The 15,314-nt window shown below is 38.1% G+C and overlaps 2 protein-coding genes across 2 annotated transcripts; one reads left to right on the top strand and one right to left on the bottom strand.

Moving 5' to 3' along the window:
• The first annotated feature begins 1,023 nt into the window (after positions 1–1,023).
• Positions 1,024–2,663, top strand: LOC127244717 (BAHD acyltransferase DCR-like). The gene has a single exon (XM_051265198.1). It carries the CDS (start codon positions 1,136–1,138, stop codon positions 2,489–2,491), a length of 1,356 nt encoding a protein of 451 aa, XP_051121155.1. The 5' UTR covers positions 1,024–1,135; the 3' UTR covers positions 2,492–2,663.
• Positions 2,664–3,803: 1,140 nt separating this feature from the next.
• On the bottom strand, positions 3,804–4,277 carry LOC127245049 (uncharacterized). Its single transcript, XM_051265693.1, has one exon. The coding sequence runs from the start codon at positions 4,275–4,277 to the stop codon at positions 3,804–3,806; it is 474 nt and encodes a 157-aa protein (XP_051121650.1).
• Positions 4,278–15,314: the final 11,037 nt, after the last annotated feature.

Here is a 15,314-nt window from a genome sequence, read left to right as displayed (position 1 = left end):
TTTACTTTATTTTTGTTGAAAAATTACATCAACAATTAGCATTATAAGATACTAACATAAATATTTTTGCATTTTTTTTTAATTTGTACTACAATTTGATTTAATAATTAATATTTAAAAATCAATTCAAAAAAGTAAATGAGACCCTTTGGAACCAAACAGAGATAATATATATTATACATATTGTGTTGATGTGTATATATATTATATTTTTTTAATTATATTTATGAAAATTGTGTCATCTAAAAATTCAGAGTGAACAAATTAAAATTTAAATTGAATAAAACTCGTATATATTGTTTTCTATATTCATTATCTAAAATGAACTGAAGCAAATCACATTTGTAATTTATATATTTATGCAATAGCTTTTATATAATTTTTTTATTATATAATAAAATAATATTTTATTACTCCATCCGTCGTTCAAATTTATACTCACTTTTTTTTTATTGTCATCGAAAAATATTCTTATTTTTTTTTAAGTAAAAAATGTCAAATGAACACACATTTGCACGACGGAGGAAGTATTATATTAACTGTTATCATTATAATTATTTATTTTGTTGTATTTCTTTGTATGCTTTGCTATTTTTGTGATATTTTAGAAATAACTACTTTTAAGTTGAAGCAATTATTTAATATGCCATAAATAAGTATTTATCCATATTTAAAATAAAAATATTAAATAAAAAATAAACATATATAATGTAATATTCTTTTTCTGAAAAAGACTAATTTCATAAATGTTTAAGTATGAAATATGATCTCATACCTAAGTTTATGATAACAGGTGTTTGCTTCCTGAGGGCGACGCAGTCCCGTAGTTGTACACGTGCCGCCTAATCATCACATATATCTTTTGAGTATGTGTGTACATATACATGTATGTATGTATATGTATCTATCTATCTATGTATGTATTCATCCATTCCTTACATCAAATATTTGTGGTCAACTCACCAAATTCTGGATTCATGCACCCACCTCACCCCTACACCTATAAATACCGCAAGGCAGGCAGGCCCCCATACCCCTACCCCACCCCACCCTACCCACCTACCTCACTCCTCACTAACTGTTCGAGAGAGTGTCAGGCAGGCAGGCAGGTAGACTGCAGCTGAATCCCCCAAAAATGGTGTCAGTCGTCTCCAGATGCACCGTCTTCCCTGCTCAGAAATCTGCTCTGCCTGACCTCAAGCTTTCCGTTTCCGACCTTCCGATGCTGTCATGTCACTACATTCAGAAAGGCTGCTTGTTCCTTCATCCCCACTTTCCAGTCCCGGAGATGCTCTCTCATCTCAAGCACAGCCTATCCATAGCGCTGCTGCATTTCCCGCCGCTCGCCGGACGCCTCGTCACCGACTCCGCTGGGTACGTTTACATCACCTGCAACGACGCCGGCGTTGATTTTATTCACGCCGACGGGTCTCACCTTCTCGCCGGCGATTTGGACATTCCGGCGGGGCTCAAGGGTTTCTTCGCCTGTGACTATTTGGTGAGCTACCAAGGGCATTTTAGGCCGCTGTTAGCTGTGCAGGTAACGGCGTTAGCTGACGGCGTTTTTATCGGCTGCACCGTGAATCACGCCGTCACCGACGGGACGTCGTTCTGGAACTTCTTTAATACGTTTGCGGAGGTCAGCCGCGGCGGGAATTGGATTTCGAGGTCGCCGGATTTCAGCCGCGACTCCGTTCTGATTTCGCCGGCGGTGCTGAAACTCCCCGACGGTGGCCCGACGGTCACCTTCGACGTCGACGCGCCGCTGAAGGAGAGGATCTTCGGCTTCAGCCGCGACTCGATCCGACGGCTGAAAGCCGAGGTTAATTACGGGTGCGGAAAATCGGATGGCGGCGCCGGCGCCGGCGCGATCGACTTGGTGGAGCTGATGGGGAAGCACAGCCACGACACGCGCGGGAAATCGACGGCTGAGATTTCATCATTCCAATCGCTATGCGCGTTACTATGGCGGGGAATCACGCGCGCGCGTGACCTGCCGTCCTCCAAAACGACGACGTTTCGGATGGCGGTGAACTGCCGCCACCGGCTGGAGCCGAAGCTTAACCCGCTGTACTTCGGAAACGCGATCCAGAGCATTCCGACGTACGCGACTGCGGGGAACGTCCTCAGCCAGGACCTCCGGTGGTGCGCGGCGGAGCTCCACAAAAACGTGGTGGCGCACGACGGCGCCACCGTCCGGAAATACGTGGCGGCGTGGGAGCGGGACCCACGGTGCTTCCCGCTGGGCAATTTCGACGGCGCGATGATCACGATGGGCAGCTCGCCGAGGTTTCCGATGTACGACAACGATTTCGGGTGGGGAAAACCGGCGGCGGTCGGGAGCGGACCGGCGAATAAATTCGACGGCAAGATTTCTGCGTTTCCCGGTCGAGGGGGGAATGGGAGTGTCGATTTGGAGGTGGTGTTGGATCCGAATACGATGGCGGGTCTGGAGTCCGACCCGGAATTTATGGGATATGTGTCGGGATAATAGTAGGAATAATTAATTAATTTTAATTTGTTTTTTGGGGTCTTTCTGGGCGGGTATGTGTTATTTTATTATTTTAATGGTTTTATTGTTTGTTTATTCGTTTTGGTAATTGAAAATGTGTTTCTTTTAGCTTTTTATTTTAAATTGTTACTGGTCAATAATTACGTTATTCTATAAAATAATTATATATATATTATTATACTAAAATATTGTTTAAGTAAAATTCAAACCCAAAATATGGGAACATAGTGTTACTTGGTTGAAATTGCGATAATTGTGTTTAGAGTTAAGAATAGTATAAAAATATATTATTTTAAATATACAAATAATCTTTAGTATAACATAAAAAAAATATATTGAATTTGATATATTTATTTTTTTAAAATAAATTTATGATTAATAAAATATAAAATAAAAATTAAAACCAAAACCAAAACTAAAAATCTAAAAACAACCACAATTTTAATAGTGTTAGAACTGAAAGCATAAAAAGCTATTGTTTGGATTGGTTATCTTTCTCTTTCTCTTGACTTTCTTTATTGTTATATTTTTAATTAAATTTAAATATTATTAAAGGAATAAAATCAATTTGACTGTCATTATAATAATTATATATGACTAGAGATTCCATTTTTGAAACTATGCGTATATACTTTTACTTAATATTCGACATATTTTATTAAGTTTTTTTTTTTTCTTGTTCTCCATGGTAAATTATTATTCTCAGAAATAACAAATAAAAAAATACGGCAAAGACATTAACAAAATAGAATAGTTGATTGGCCGAATGAGAAATCTAAAAGAAAACGCAGGGTGTGTTTTTTTAACCAAAAAAATAAACACTTAAATTTTCAAAAAATATTAATATATCATATATATATTTATTATGTTTATATTTTATACTTTACATAAAAAAATTTTCTTTCAAATTATCTTACAAAATATATACAGCCATAGCAATTACTATCCACCTTATTAAGACAATCCAAATTACACAGACTATTCATGTCTATGCACATTTTTTTTGAAAATTCTATTGAAAGAACTCTAAAATTAAGCATATTGTAAAGTAACATTGGGAGAGATCCTCGTCATCGCTCCTCCTTCTCTATCACACACACATTACTTTATAGTATACATATCTATGTATCTATACATGAGTATGTGATGATGCATAATGAGATAGGGCGGGTTGGAGTGAATGATCCATTCACATTCCATTTTATACGTATATCATTTAATAAAATTCTTTACTAATTTCTCGTATTAAATCCCGATATTTCTTTTGAACAAATAAGCGGATCGAACATAATCAAATTACAATAACCATAGTGTCATCCTTGATGTCTCTTCCTCGAACAATGTTTGAGTAGAGCCTCCGTATTATCAGCACCATTTTGATTAGTCCTAACGTTACAGTCAAATAATACAACACCCATCCAATAACATCCGCTGTTCTTACACCCACCCCCCGCCCCCGCCCCACCCACGGCGCCGCCACAAGCACCTCCGCCTCCTCCCCCAACCCCCGCCACCACAAATTCACCAACCCACCCACCATCGCCGCCTTCTCCGGCCACAACCACCGCCTCAAACCTGTATCGACCGCCATATCCACCGCCACCTTCACCACACTCTCCGACCAGAACACCATCGATTCATGCAGTCCAAATGCAAATGCTAATCTTCTCAAAAGACCCAATCTTCCAATATCGATACTACGACCAAATTTTATTTCCTCCTCGTACACAGTCTGATGAACCCCTAAACTAAGACAAAGCTGCATCAGAAAAAGCTGGAGGAGGATGCATAAGGAGCTGAACCAACGCCGTTTGGCTATGGCGGATAGAAATGAGGGGTTTGTGATTCTTCCCGAAAATATGCAATGCAGCATTGCTGCAAAGGTTACCAGAGAAGAAATTAGGGTTAGTATTAACGTTGTAAGAACGACCAACGTGGAGGAGACAGTCGAGGATGAATTGATTTCATGGCGGCTGAGCGACGGCGGCCGCCGGCCGGAGAGACGGGCGAGGACGAGGAAAGTCAGGAGGAGGCTGAGGAAGGTGGTGGCCACGATTCTGCAACTCTCTTTCAACATTATATATATTATCTCTGAAAGTTATATATATATATAATTAGAAGATGTATTTATGGGTGATGAATAATGTGATAGTTATGGGTTGAAGAAGACTTTTGTGAATATTATATTAGGTTAATTGGTTTATTGATCTAAACATTAATTTATAGCTCATCACTATTGTAATAAAGACCCTAAACCAGTTTGGACCAAATAATTTAGAAACTAGATTGTGTTTTCAATAAATATTAGTAACTAAATAAGTAAATGATAGCAATTTTTTAGGGGGTGTTACAATAAATTTTAATAATCTAACCATTTATTATTTTTAATAAGTTATGTTTAATTTATAATGTGAAAACTCAACGCTAGGCGAATTATGTGTAGCATATGAGACGGTGTGGAAAGTCACCTCTACACCACCAAATAGTAAAGTTGAAAATCACAAAATAAAAAAATAAATTCATTTGGCAATATATACTTAAGGATGTATTTGCGCTGAGGTTTGAATTTTGGTTTAGGATTTCAATAATAAAAATTTTAAATTTGAATAGTTGTACGATGTGATATAAATAAATATTGATATAATATTTTTAATATAAAATTAAATTTCAATATAATATAAAATGTGAAAAAAAAAACATTTGATTTGATGTTTTCAAAAATTGTTTGGATGAATATAGAAATTTATTATAATTTTATAAACGAACGCACTCTTAATTTGTTCAAAATAATAATAGACATTTGAAACATAGAAATCTTACGGTGTGATTATTTTTAATTTACGGTTATTTGCATCAATCCTTCCCGGCGATCTTCAAAATGGTCCACTGATATGTTCCAAAGTATTGTCTATGTACAATTAACATACCGAAAAGATAACAATGTGACAGATGAATAAGCAATAAGCAAAATATAATCAAATAAACTATCCAATGGTAGGATGGAAATTTCTAAAATTTTGAATGTCGATCTACTATGTAAAATTAAGGGATTGATTGGCTTTTATTTCACATTTATATTTGATTTAGAAGAGAAATATGAATGGACAAAATTATCTATAAGTGACGAGATTGAAAAGGAAACTTTATTGATATTATGTTATCCTTCATTTTGTATGATCTGAATCTTGATTGTAATAATCACAGTTCATGTTTTATCATATTCTTAATCTAAAGCAATGATCTGTATATCCCTATGTTTTATGTGCTTTCTGTGTTCACCAAGTCGTCCGTAACTCTGGAAGCCTTATAGCATTGCATGTTGAGGAGTTCCAAGAAAGGAATAATCTGCAGCACACATTGCTGGATTGTGCCTTGGCTAGTTGTAGAGTGGGACCAGCAATCATGGTCACGGTTATTTGGATTGATGCCTGAAGCGAGAGCCCTTTTCTTCCTGGAACTTCCATCCAGTATGTTGCCTCTTAAAGATTCTTGAACTCTCACTTTCCCAGGTGGTTGGTCTTCATCACCATCATCATCTGCTCTTCTTCTTTGCCTTCCCTGTTGCTTCCTGCAGGTGGGCTTACTTGATTGGCGTTGGAACTGAAACACACAAGGAGACTGAGACAGGCAAGACTGCTGCCTTCTTGATTCTTTCCAGGGGTGGGGGTTGTTAGGATGATAGAAACAGGACAGAGGATATAATTGGCATGGCTTGTATATGAAAAGGGTTTGGTTTGATCAATAGAGATATTGACAACATTAATAGCAGCAGTTTCTAAAGGGGTAGTAGTAGTAGAGTAGTAGTATATAGTTTTCATTATACTTAGACTACCTAGGCTAGTCTAGTATGTTAGCTTGACTTGGACTGTATAGCATGTATTAACAGAACTACGTATGGCTTGATCCCGTTTGGGTACGTAGGCAGCCCACTCTGGGTGCAGCCATTGCTATATAATTTATTTTTAAAAATATCATAAACCCTAAACCCTGAACCATAAACGTTAAACCCTAAACCCTAAACCATTAATATGGACACTTCTCCCGACAGATATTCCTTTGTTGACTAAAGGTCTCCTTCGAGCAGATGCAGATGGTTTCCTGACTTTCCATTTCAGGTAAGAGCTTCACCCTCTTACTTGTTTTTTAGGACACTTAGTGTTGATTACATACACTTGATAGGCTTACGATGCTCGATTGGTGTTGATTTCTTAGGCATGTTGCCTTTCACCTTTGATACTTATACTACCTAGTCTAGTTTAGTCTGTTAGCTTGACTTGGACTGTATAGCATGTATTACTAGAACTACGTATGGCTTGATCCCGTTTGGGTACGTAGGCAACCAACTTTAGGTGCAGCCATTGCTATATAGTTTTTTTTAAAAAAAACCCTAAACCCTCAACCATGAACCCTAAACCGTAAACCGTAAACCCTTAACCCAGACAATTTTCCCGACAATATTCCTTCGTTGATTGATGGTCTCCTTCGAGCAGATGCAGATGGTTTCTCGACTTTCCATTTCAGGTAATAGGCTTCACTTTTTTATTTGTTTTATGGGACACCTAGTGTTGATTAGTTATACTTAATAGGCTTAGTAATGGTTTGTTAGTGTTGATGTCTTATGCATGTTGGATTTGGGCTTTGATACTTAGACTACCTAGGCTAGTCTAGTATGTTAGCTTGACTTGGACTGTATAGCTTGTATTAACAGAACTACGTATGGCTTGATCCCGTTTGGGTACGTAGGCAACCAACTTTAGGTGCAGCCATTGATATGCTTACGATGCTCGATTGGTGTTGATTTCTTAGGCATGTTGCCTTTCGCCTTTGATACTTATACTACCTAGTCTAGTTTAGTCTGTTAGCTTGACTTGGACTGTATAGCATGTATTACTAGAACTACGTATGGCTTGATCCCGTTTGGGTACGTAGGCAACCAACTTTAGGTGCAGCCATTGCTATATAGTTTTTTTTAAAAAAACCCTAAACCCTAAACCATGAACCCTAAACCGTAAACCGTAAACCCTTAACCCAGACAATTTTCCCGACAATATTCCTTCGTTGATTGAAGGTCTCCTTCGAGCAGATGCAGATGGTTTCTCGACTTTCCATTTCAGGTAATAGGCTTCACTTTTTTATTTGTTTTATGGGACACCTAGTGTTGATTAGTTATACTTAATAGGCTTAGTAATGGTTTGTTAGTGTTGATGTCTTATGAATGTTGGATTTGGGCTTTGATACTTAGACTACCTAGGCTAGTCTAGTATGTTAGCTTGACTTGGACTGTATAGCTTGTATTAAAAGAACTACGTATGGCTTGATCCCGTTTGGGTACGTAGGCAGCCCACTTTGGGTGCAGCCATTGCTATATAATTTATTTTTAAAAATATCCTAAACCTTAAACCCTGAACCATAAACGTTAAACCCTAAACCCTAAACCATTAATATGGACACTTCTCCCGACAGATATTCCTCTGTTGACTAAAGGTCTCATTCGAGCAGATGCAGATGGTTTCCTGACTTTCCATTTCAGGTAAGAGCTTCACCCTCTTACTTGTTTTTTAGGACACTTAGTGTTGATTACATACACTTGATAGGCTTACGATGCTCGATTGGTGTTGATTTCTTAGGCATGTTGCCTTTCGCCTTTGATACTTATACTACCTAGTCTAGTTTAGTCTGTTAGCTTGACTTGGACTGTATAGCATGTATTACTAGAACTACGTATGGCTTGATCCCGTTTGGGTACGTAGGCAACCAACTTTAGGTGCAGCCATTGCTATATAGTTTTTTTTAAAAAAACCCTAAACCCTAAACCATGAACCCTAAACCGTAAACCGTAAACCCTTAACCCAGACAATTTTCCCGACAATATTCCTTCGTTGATTGAAGGTCTCCTTCGAGCAGATGCAGATGGTTTCTCGACTTTCCATTTCAGGTAATAGGCTTCACTTTTTTATTTGTTTTATGGGACACCTAGTGTTGATTAGTTATACTTAATAGGCTTAGTAATGGTTTGTTAGTGTTGATGTCTTATGAATGTTGGATTTGGGCTTTGATACTTAGACTACCTAGGCTAGTCTAGTATGTTAGCTTGACTTGGACTGTATAGCTTGTATTAAAAGAACTACGTATGGCTTGATCCCGTTTGGGTACGTAGGCAGCCCACTTTGGGTGCAGCCATTGCTATATAATTTATTTTTAAAAATATCCTAAACCTTAAACCCTGAACCATAAACGTTAAACCCTAAACCCTAAACCATTAATATGGACACTTCTCCCGACAGATATTCCTCTGTTGACTAAAGGTCTCATTCGAGCAGATGCAGATGGTTTCCTGACTTTCCATTTCAGGTAAGAGCTTCACCCTCTTACTTGTTTTTTAGGACACTTAGTGTTGATTACATACACTTGATAGGCTTACGATGCTCGATTGGTGTTGATTTCTTAGGCATGTTGCCTTTCGCCTTTGATACTTATACTACCTAGTCTAGTTTAGTCTGTTAGCTTGACTTGGACTGTATAGCATGTATTACTAGAACTACGTATGGCTTGATCCCGTTTGGGTACGTAGGCAACCAACTTTAGGTGCAGCCATTGCTATATAGTTTTTTTTAAAAAAACCCTAAACCCTAAACCATGAACCCTAAACCGTAAACCGTAAACCCTTAACCCAGACAATTTTCCCGACAATATTCCTTCGTTGATTGAAGGTCTCCTTCGAGCAGATGCAGATGGTTTCTCGACTTTCCATTTCAGGTAATAGGCTTCACTTTTTTATTTGTTTTATGGGACACCTAGTGTTGATTAGTTATACTTAATAGGCTTAGTAATGGTTTGTTAGTGTTGATGTCTTATGCATGTTGGATTTGGGCTTTGATACTTAGACTACCTAGGCTAGTCTAGTATGTTAGCTTGACTTGGACTGTATAGCTTGTATTAACAGAACTACGTATGGCTTGATCCCGTTTGGGTACGTAGGCAACCAACTTTAGGTGCAGCCATTGATATGCTTACGATGCTCGATTGGTGTTGATTTCTTAGGCATGTTGCCTTTCGCCTTTGATACTTATACTACCTAGTCTAGTTTAGTCTGTTAGCTTGACTTGGACTGTATAGCATGTATTACTAGAACTACGTATGGCTTGATCCCGTTTGGGTACGTAGGCAACCAACTTTAGGTGCAGCCATTGCTATATAGTTTTTTTTAAAAAAACCCTAAACCCTAAACCATGAACCCTAAACCGTAAACCGTAAACCCTTAACCCAGACAATTTTCCCGACAATATTCCTTCGTTGATTGAAGGTCTCCTTCGAGCAGATGCAGATGGTTTCTCGACTTTCCATTTCAGGTAATAGGCTTCACTTTTTTATTTGTTTTATGGGACACCTAGTGTTGATTAGTTATACTTAATAGGCTTAGTAATGGTTTGTTAGTGTTGATGTCTTATGCATGTTGGATTTGGGCTTTGATACTTAGACTACCTAGGCTAGTCTAGTATGTTAGCTTGACTTGGACTGTATAGCTTGTATTAACAGAACTACGTATGGCTTGATCCCGTTTGGGTACGTAGGCAACCAACTTTAGGTGCAGCCATTGATATGCTTACGATGCTCGATTGGTGTTGATTTCTTAGGCATGTTGCCTTTCGCCTTTGATACTTATACTACCTAGTCTAGTTTAGTCTGTTAGCTTGACTTGGACTGTATAGCATGTATTACTAGAACTACGTATGGCTTGATCCCGTTTGGGTACGTAGGCAACCAACTTTAGGTGCAGCCATTGCTATATAGTTTTTTTTAAAAAAACCCTAAACCCTAAACCATGAACCCTAAACCGTAAACCGTAAACCCTTAACCCAGACAATTTTCCCGACAATATTCCTTCGTTGATTGAAGGTCTCCTTCGAGCAGATGCAGATGGTTTCTCGACTTTCCATTTCAGGTAATAGGCTTCACTTTTTTATTTGTTTTATGGGACACCTAGTGTTGATTAGTTATACTTAATAGGCTTAGTAATGGTTTGTTAGTGTTGATGTCTTATGCATGTTGGATTTGGGCTTTGATACTTAGACTACCTAGGCTAGTCTAGTATGTTAGCTTGACTTGGACTGTATAGCTTGTATTAACAGAACTACGTATGGCTTGATCCCGTTTGGGTACGTAGGCAACCAACTTTAGGTGCAGCCATTGATATGCTTACGATGCTCGATTGGTGTTGATTTCTTAGGCATGTTGCCTTTCGCCTTTGATACTTATACTACCTAGTCTAGTTTAGTCTGTTAGCTTGACTTGGACTGTATAGCATGTATTACTAGAACTACGTATGGCTTGATCCCGTTTGGGTACGTAGGCAACCAACTTTAGGTGCAGCCATTGCTATATAGTTTTTTTTAAAAAAACCCTAAACCCTAAACCATGAACCCTAAACCGTAAACCGTAAACCCTTAACCCAGACAATTTTCCCGACAATATTCCTTCGTTGATTGAAGGTCTCCTTCGAGCAGATGCAGATGGTTTCTCGACTTTCCATTTCAGGTAATAGGCTTCACTTTTTTATTTGTTTTATGGGACACCTAGTGTTGATTAGTTATACTTAATAGGCTTAGTAATGGTTTGTTAGTGTTGATGTCTTATGCATGTTGGATTTGGGCTTTGATACTTAGACTACCTAGGCTAGTCTAGTATGTTAGCTTGACTTGGACTGTATAGCTTGTATTAACAGAACTACGTATGGCTTGATCCCGTTTGGGTACGTAGGCAACCAACTTTAGGTGCAGCCATTGATATGCTTACGATGCTCGATTGGTGTTGATTTCTTAGGCATGTTGCCTTTCGCCTTTGATACTTATACTACCTAGTCTAGTTTAGTCTGTTAGCTTGACTTGGACTGTATAGCATGTATTACTAGAACTACGTATGGCTTGATCCCGTTTGGGTACGTAGGAAACCAACTTTAGGTGCAGCCATTGCTATATAGTTTTTTTTAAAAAAACCCTAAACCCTAAACCATGAACCCTAAACCGTAAACCGTAAACCCTTAACCCAGACAATTTTCCCGACAATATTCCTTCGTTGATTGAAGGTCTCCTTCGAGCAGATGCAGATGGTTTCTCGACTTTCCATTTCAGGTAATAGGCTTCACTTTTTTATTTGTTTTATGGGACACCTAGTGTTGATTAGTTATACTTAATAGGCTTAGTAATGGTTTGTTAGTGTTGATGTCTTATGCATGTTGGATTTGGGCTTTGATACTTAGACTACCTAGGATAGTCTAGTATGTTAGCTTGACTTGGACTGTATAGCTTGTATTAACAGAACTACGTATGGCTTGATCCCGTTTGGGTACGTAGGCAGTCCACTTTGGGTGCAGCCATTGCTATATAATTTATTTTAAAAAATATCCTAATCCTTAAACCCTGAACCCTAAACGTTAAACCCTAAACCCTAAACCATTACTATGGACACTTCTCCCGACAGATATTCCTCCGTTGACTAAATGTCTCATTCGAGCAGATGCAGATGGTTTCCAGACTTTCCATTTCAGGTAAGAGCTTCACCCTCTTACTTGTTTTTTAGGACACTTAGTGTTGATTACTTACACGTGATAGGCTTACTATTGCTCGGTTGGTGTTGATTTCTTATGTATGTTGCCTTTGGCCTTTAATACTTATACTACCTAGTCTAGTTTAGTCTGTTAGCTTGACTTGGACTGTAGAGCATGTATTATTAGAACTACGTATGGCTTGATCCTGTTTGGTTACGTAGGCAACCCACTTTAGGTGCAGCCATAGCTATATAGTTTTTTTTTTAAAACCCTAAACCCTAAACCATAAACCCGAATATTTCTCCTGACAGATATCGCTTCGTGGATTAAAGGTCTCCTCCGAGCAGATACATATGGTTTTCTGACTTTTCATTTCAGGTAATAGGCTTCACCCTCTTACTTTTTTTTGGAGACACTTAGTGTTGATCACTAAGACTTGATAAACTTAGTATTGTTTGGTTGGTGTTGGTGCCTTAGGCATGTTGTCTTTGGCTTTTTATACTTAGACTACCTAGGATAGTCTAGTCTATTAGCTTGACTTGGATTGTATAGCTTATATCAGCAGAACTACGTGTGGTTTGATCCCGTTTGGGTACGTAAGCAACCTACTCTAGGTGTAGCCATTGCTATATAGTTTTTTTTTTTAAAAAAAAAAAAATCTAAACCCAAAACCTTAAACCCTAAACGCTAAAGCCTAAACCTTAAACTCGGACACTTCTCCCGTCAGATATCCCTTTCTCGATTAAGGGTCTCCTCCGGGCAAATGTAGATGATTTCTCGACTTTCTATTTCAAGTAATAGGCTTCACCTTTTTACTTGTTTTTTAGGACACTTTGTGTTGATTACTAAGATTTGATAGGCTTAGTATTGTTTGGTTAGTGTTGATGCCTTTGGCATGTTGCCTTTGGCCTTTGACACTTAAATTACCTAGGCTAGTTTAGTTTATTAGCTTGACTTGGATTGTATAGCTTGTTTTAGAAGAACAGAACTACGTATGGCTTGATCCCGTTTGGGTACGTAGGCAGCCCACTTTGGGTGCAGCCATTTCTATATAACTTTTTTTTAAGAAAAAATCCTAAACCCTAAACCTTGAAACCTAAACCTTGAACCCTAAACCCTTAACCCAGAAACTTTTCCCGACGGATATTCCTTCATTGATTTAAGGTCTCCTTCGAGCATATGCAGATGGTTTCCCGCCTTTCTATTTCAAGAAATAGACTTCACTCTCTAACTTGCTTTTTGAGACACTTAGTGTTGAATAGTTTTACTTGATAGACTTAAAATTGTTTAGTTAGTGTTGATACCTTAGGCATGTTATCTTTGGTATTTGATACTTAGACTACCTAGGCTAGTCTAGTATGCTAGTTTGACTTGGATCGTATAGCTTATATTAGCATAACTACGTATGGCTTGATCTCGTTTCGGTACGTAGGCAGGCCGTTTGTTTTTCGGGACACTTAGTGTTGATTACTAAGACTTGATAGACTTAGTATTGCTTGGTTAGTGTTGATGCCTTAGGCATGTTGCCTTTGGCCTTTGATACTTAAATTATCTAGGCCTAGCCTATTCTGTTAGCTTTACTTGGACTGTATTGTTTGAATTAGTAGAACTACGTATGGCTTGATCCCGATTGGGTACGTAGGCAGCCTACTTTGGGTGCAGTCATTGCTATATAATCTTTATGATACTTAGACTACCTAGGCTAGTCTAGTCTGTTAGGTTGACTTGGATTATATAGCTTGTTTTAGTAGAATTACGTATGAATTGATCTCATTTGGGTACGTAAGCAACCCACTTTAGGTACAGCCATTGCTATATAGTTTTTTTTTGAAAAAATATCCCCTAAACCCTAAACCCTAAACCCTAAACCTTGATCCCTAAACCTTAAACCCTAAACCCAGATACTTTTCCCGACATATATTCCTTCGTTGATTAAGGGTCTCCTTCGAGCAGATGCAGATGGTTTCCCGACTTATCATTTCAGGTAATAGGCTTCACTCTCTTACTTGTTTTTTGGGACACTTAGACTTGGTAGGTTTAGTATTGCGTGGTTGGTATTGGTGCCTTAGGCATGTTGCTTTTGGCCTTTTATACTTAGATTACCTAGGATAGTCTAGTTTATTAGCTTGGCTTGGACTGTATACCTTGTATCAGCATAATTACGTATGGCTTGATTCCGTTTTGGTACACAGGCAACCCACTTTAGGTGCAACCATTGCTATATCGTTGTTTTTTAAAAAAACCTTAAACTTGAAACCTTAAACCCTGAACCCCAATTCCTAAACCCTAAACAAGGGCACTTTTCCCGACAGATATCCCTTTGTCGATTAAAGGTCTCTTCCGAGCAGATGCATATGGTTTCCCACCTCACTTTTTCAAGTAATAGGCTTCACTCTCTTACTTGTTCTTTTGGACACTTGGTGTTGATTACTTAGACTAGATAGGATTAGTATTGCTTGGTTGGTGTTGATGTCTTAGGCTTGTTACCTTTGGCCTTTGATACTTATACTACCTAGGCTAGACTAGTCTAGTCTGTTAGCTTGACTTAGACTGTATAGCTTGTTTTAGCAAAACTACGTATGGCTTGATCCCATTTGGGTATGTAGGCAACCCACTTTGGGTGCAACCATTGCAATATAATTTTTTTAAAAAAACCCTAAACATTAAACATTAAACACTAAACCCTAAACCCTAAACATTAAACCCTAAACCCTTAACCCGAACACTTCTCCCGATAGATATTCCTTCGTTGATTAAAGGTCTCCTTCGAGCAGATGCATATGGTTTCCTGACTTTCAATTTCAAGTAATAGGCTTCACCCCCGTTTGTGTTTTGGGATACTTAATGTTGATTACTTAGACTTGATAGACTTAATATTGTTTTTGGTGTTGATGCCTTAGGCATGGTTCTTTTGACCTTTGATACTTAAACTACCTAGGCTAGTCTAGTATGCTAGCGTGACTTAGACTCTATAGCTTGTATTAGCATAACTATGTATGACTTAATCCCGTTTCAATAAGTAGGCAGACCGCTTTTGGTGCAACCATTGCTATATTGTTTTTTTTTTTTCAAAAATAACCATAAACCCTGAATCTTAAACTTTGAACCCTAAACCTTAAACCCTAAACCTTAACCCGGACACTTCTCCCGACAAATATCTCTTCGTTGATTAAAGGTCTTTTTCGAGCCGATGAAGATCGTTAGTTTAGTCATTTTACTTTTAGTTCTACTATATTCTAATATAAAACAAATATTTCT

This window comes from Andrographis paniculata, unplaced genomic scaffold (assembly GCF_009805555.1).
Source record: "Andrographis paniculata isolate CXL003 unplaced genomic scaffold, ASM980555v1 Contig21END, whole genome shotgun sequence".
In the NCBI taxonomy this organism is placed as follows: domain Eukaryota; kingdom Viridiplantae; phylum Streptophyta; class Magnoliopsida; order Lamiales; family Acanthaceae; genus Andrographis; species Andrographis paniculata.
Note: the sequence above shows the minus strand (reverse complement) of the source record. Positions and strands in the feature narration are given on the sequence as shown.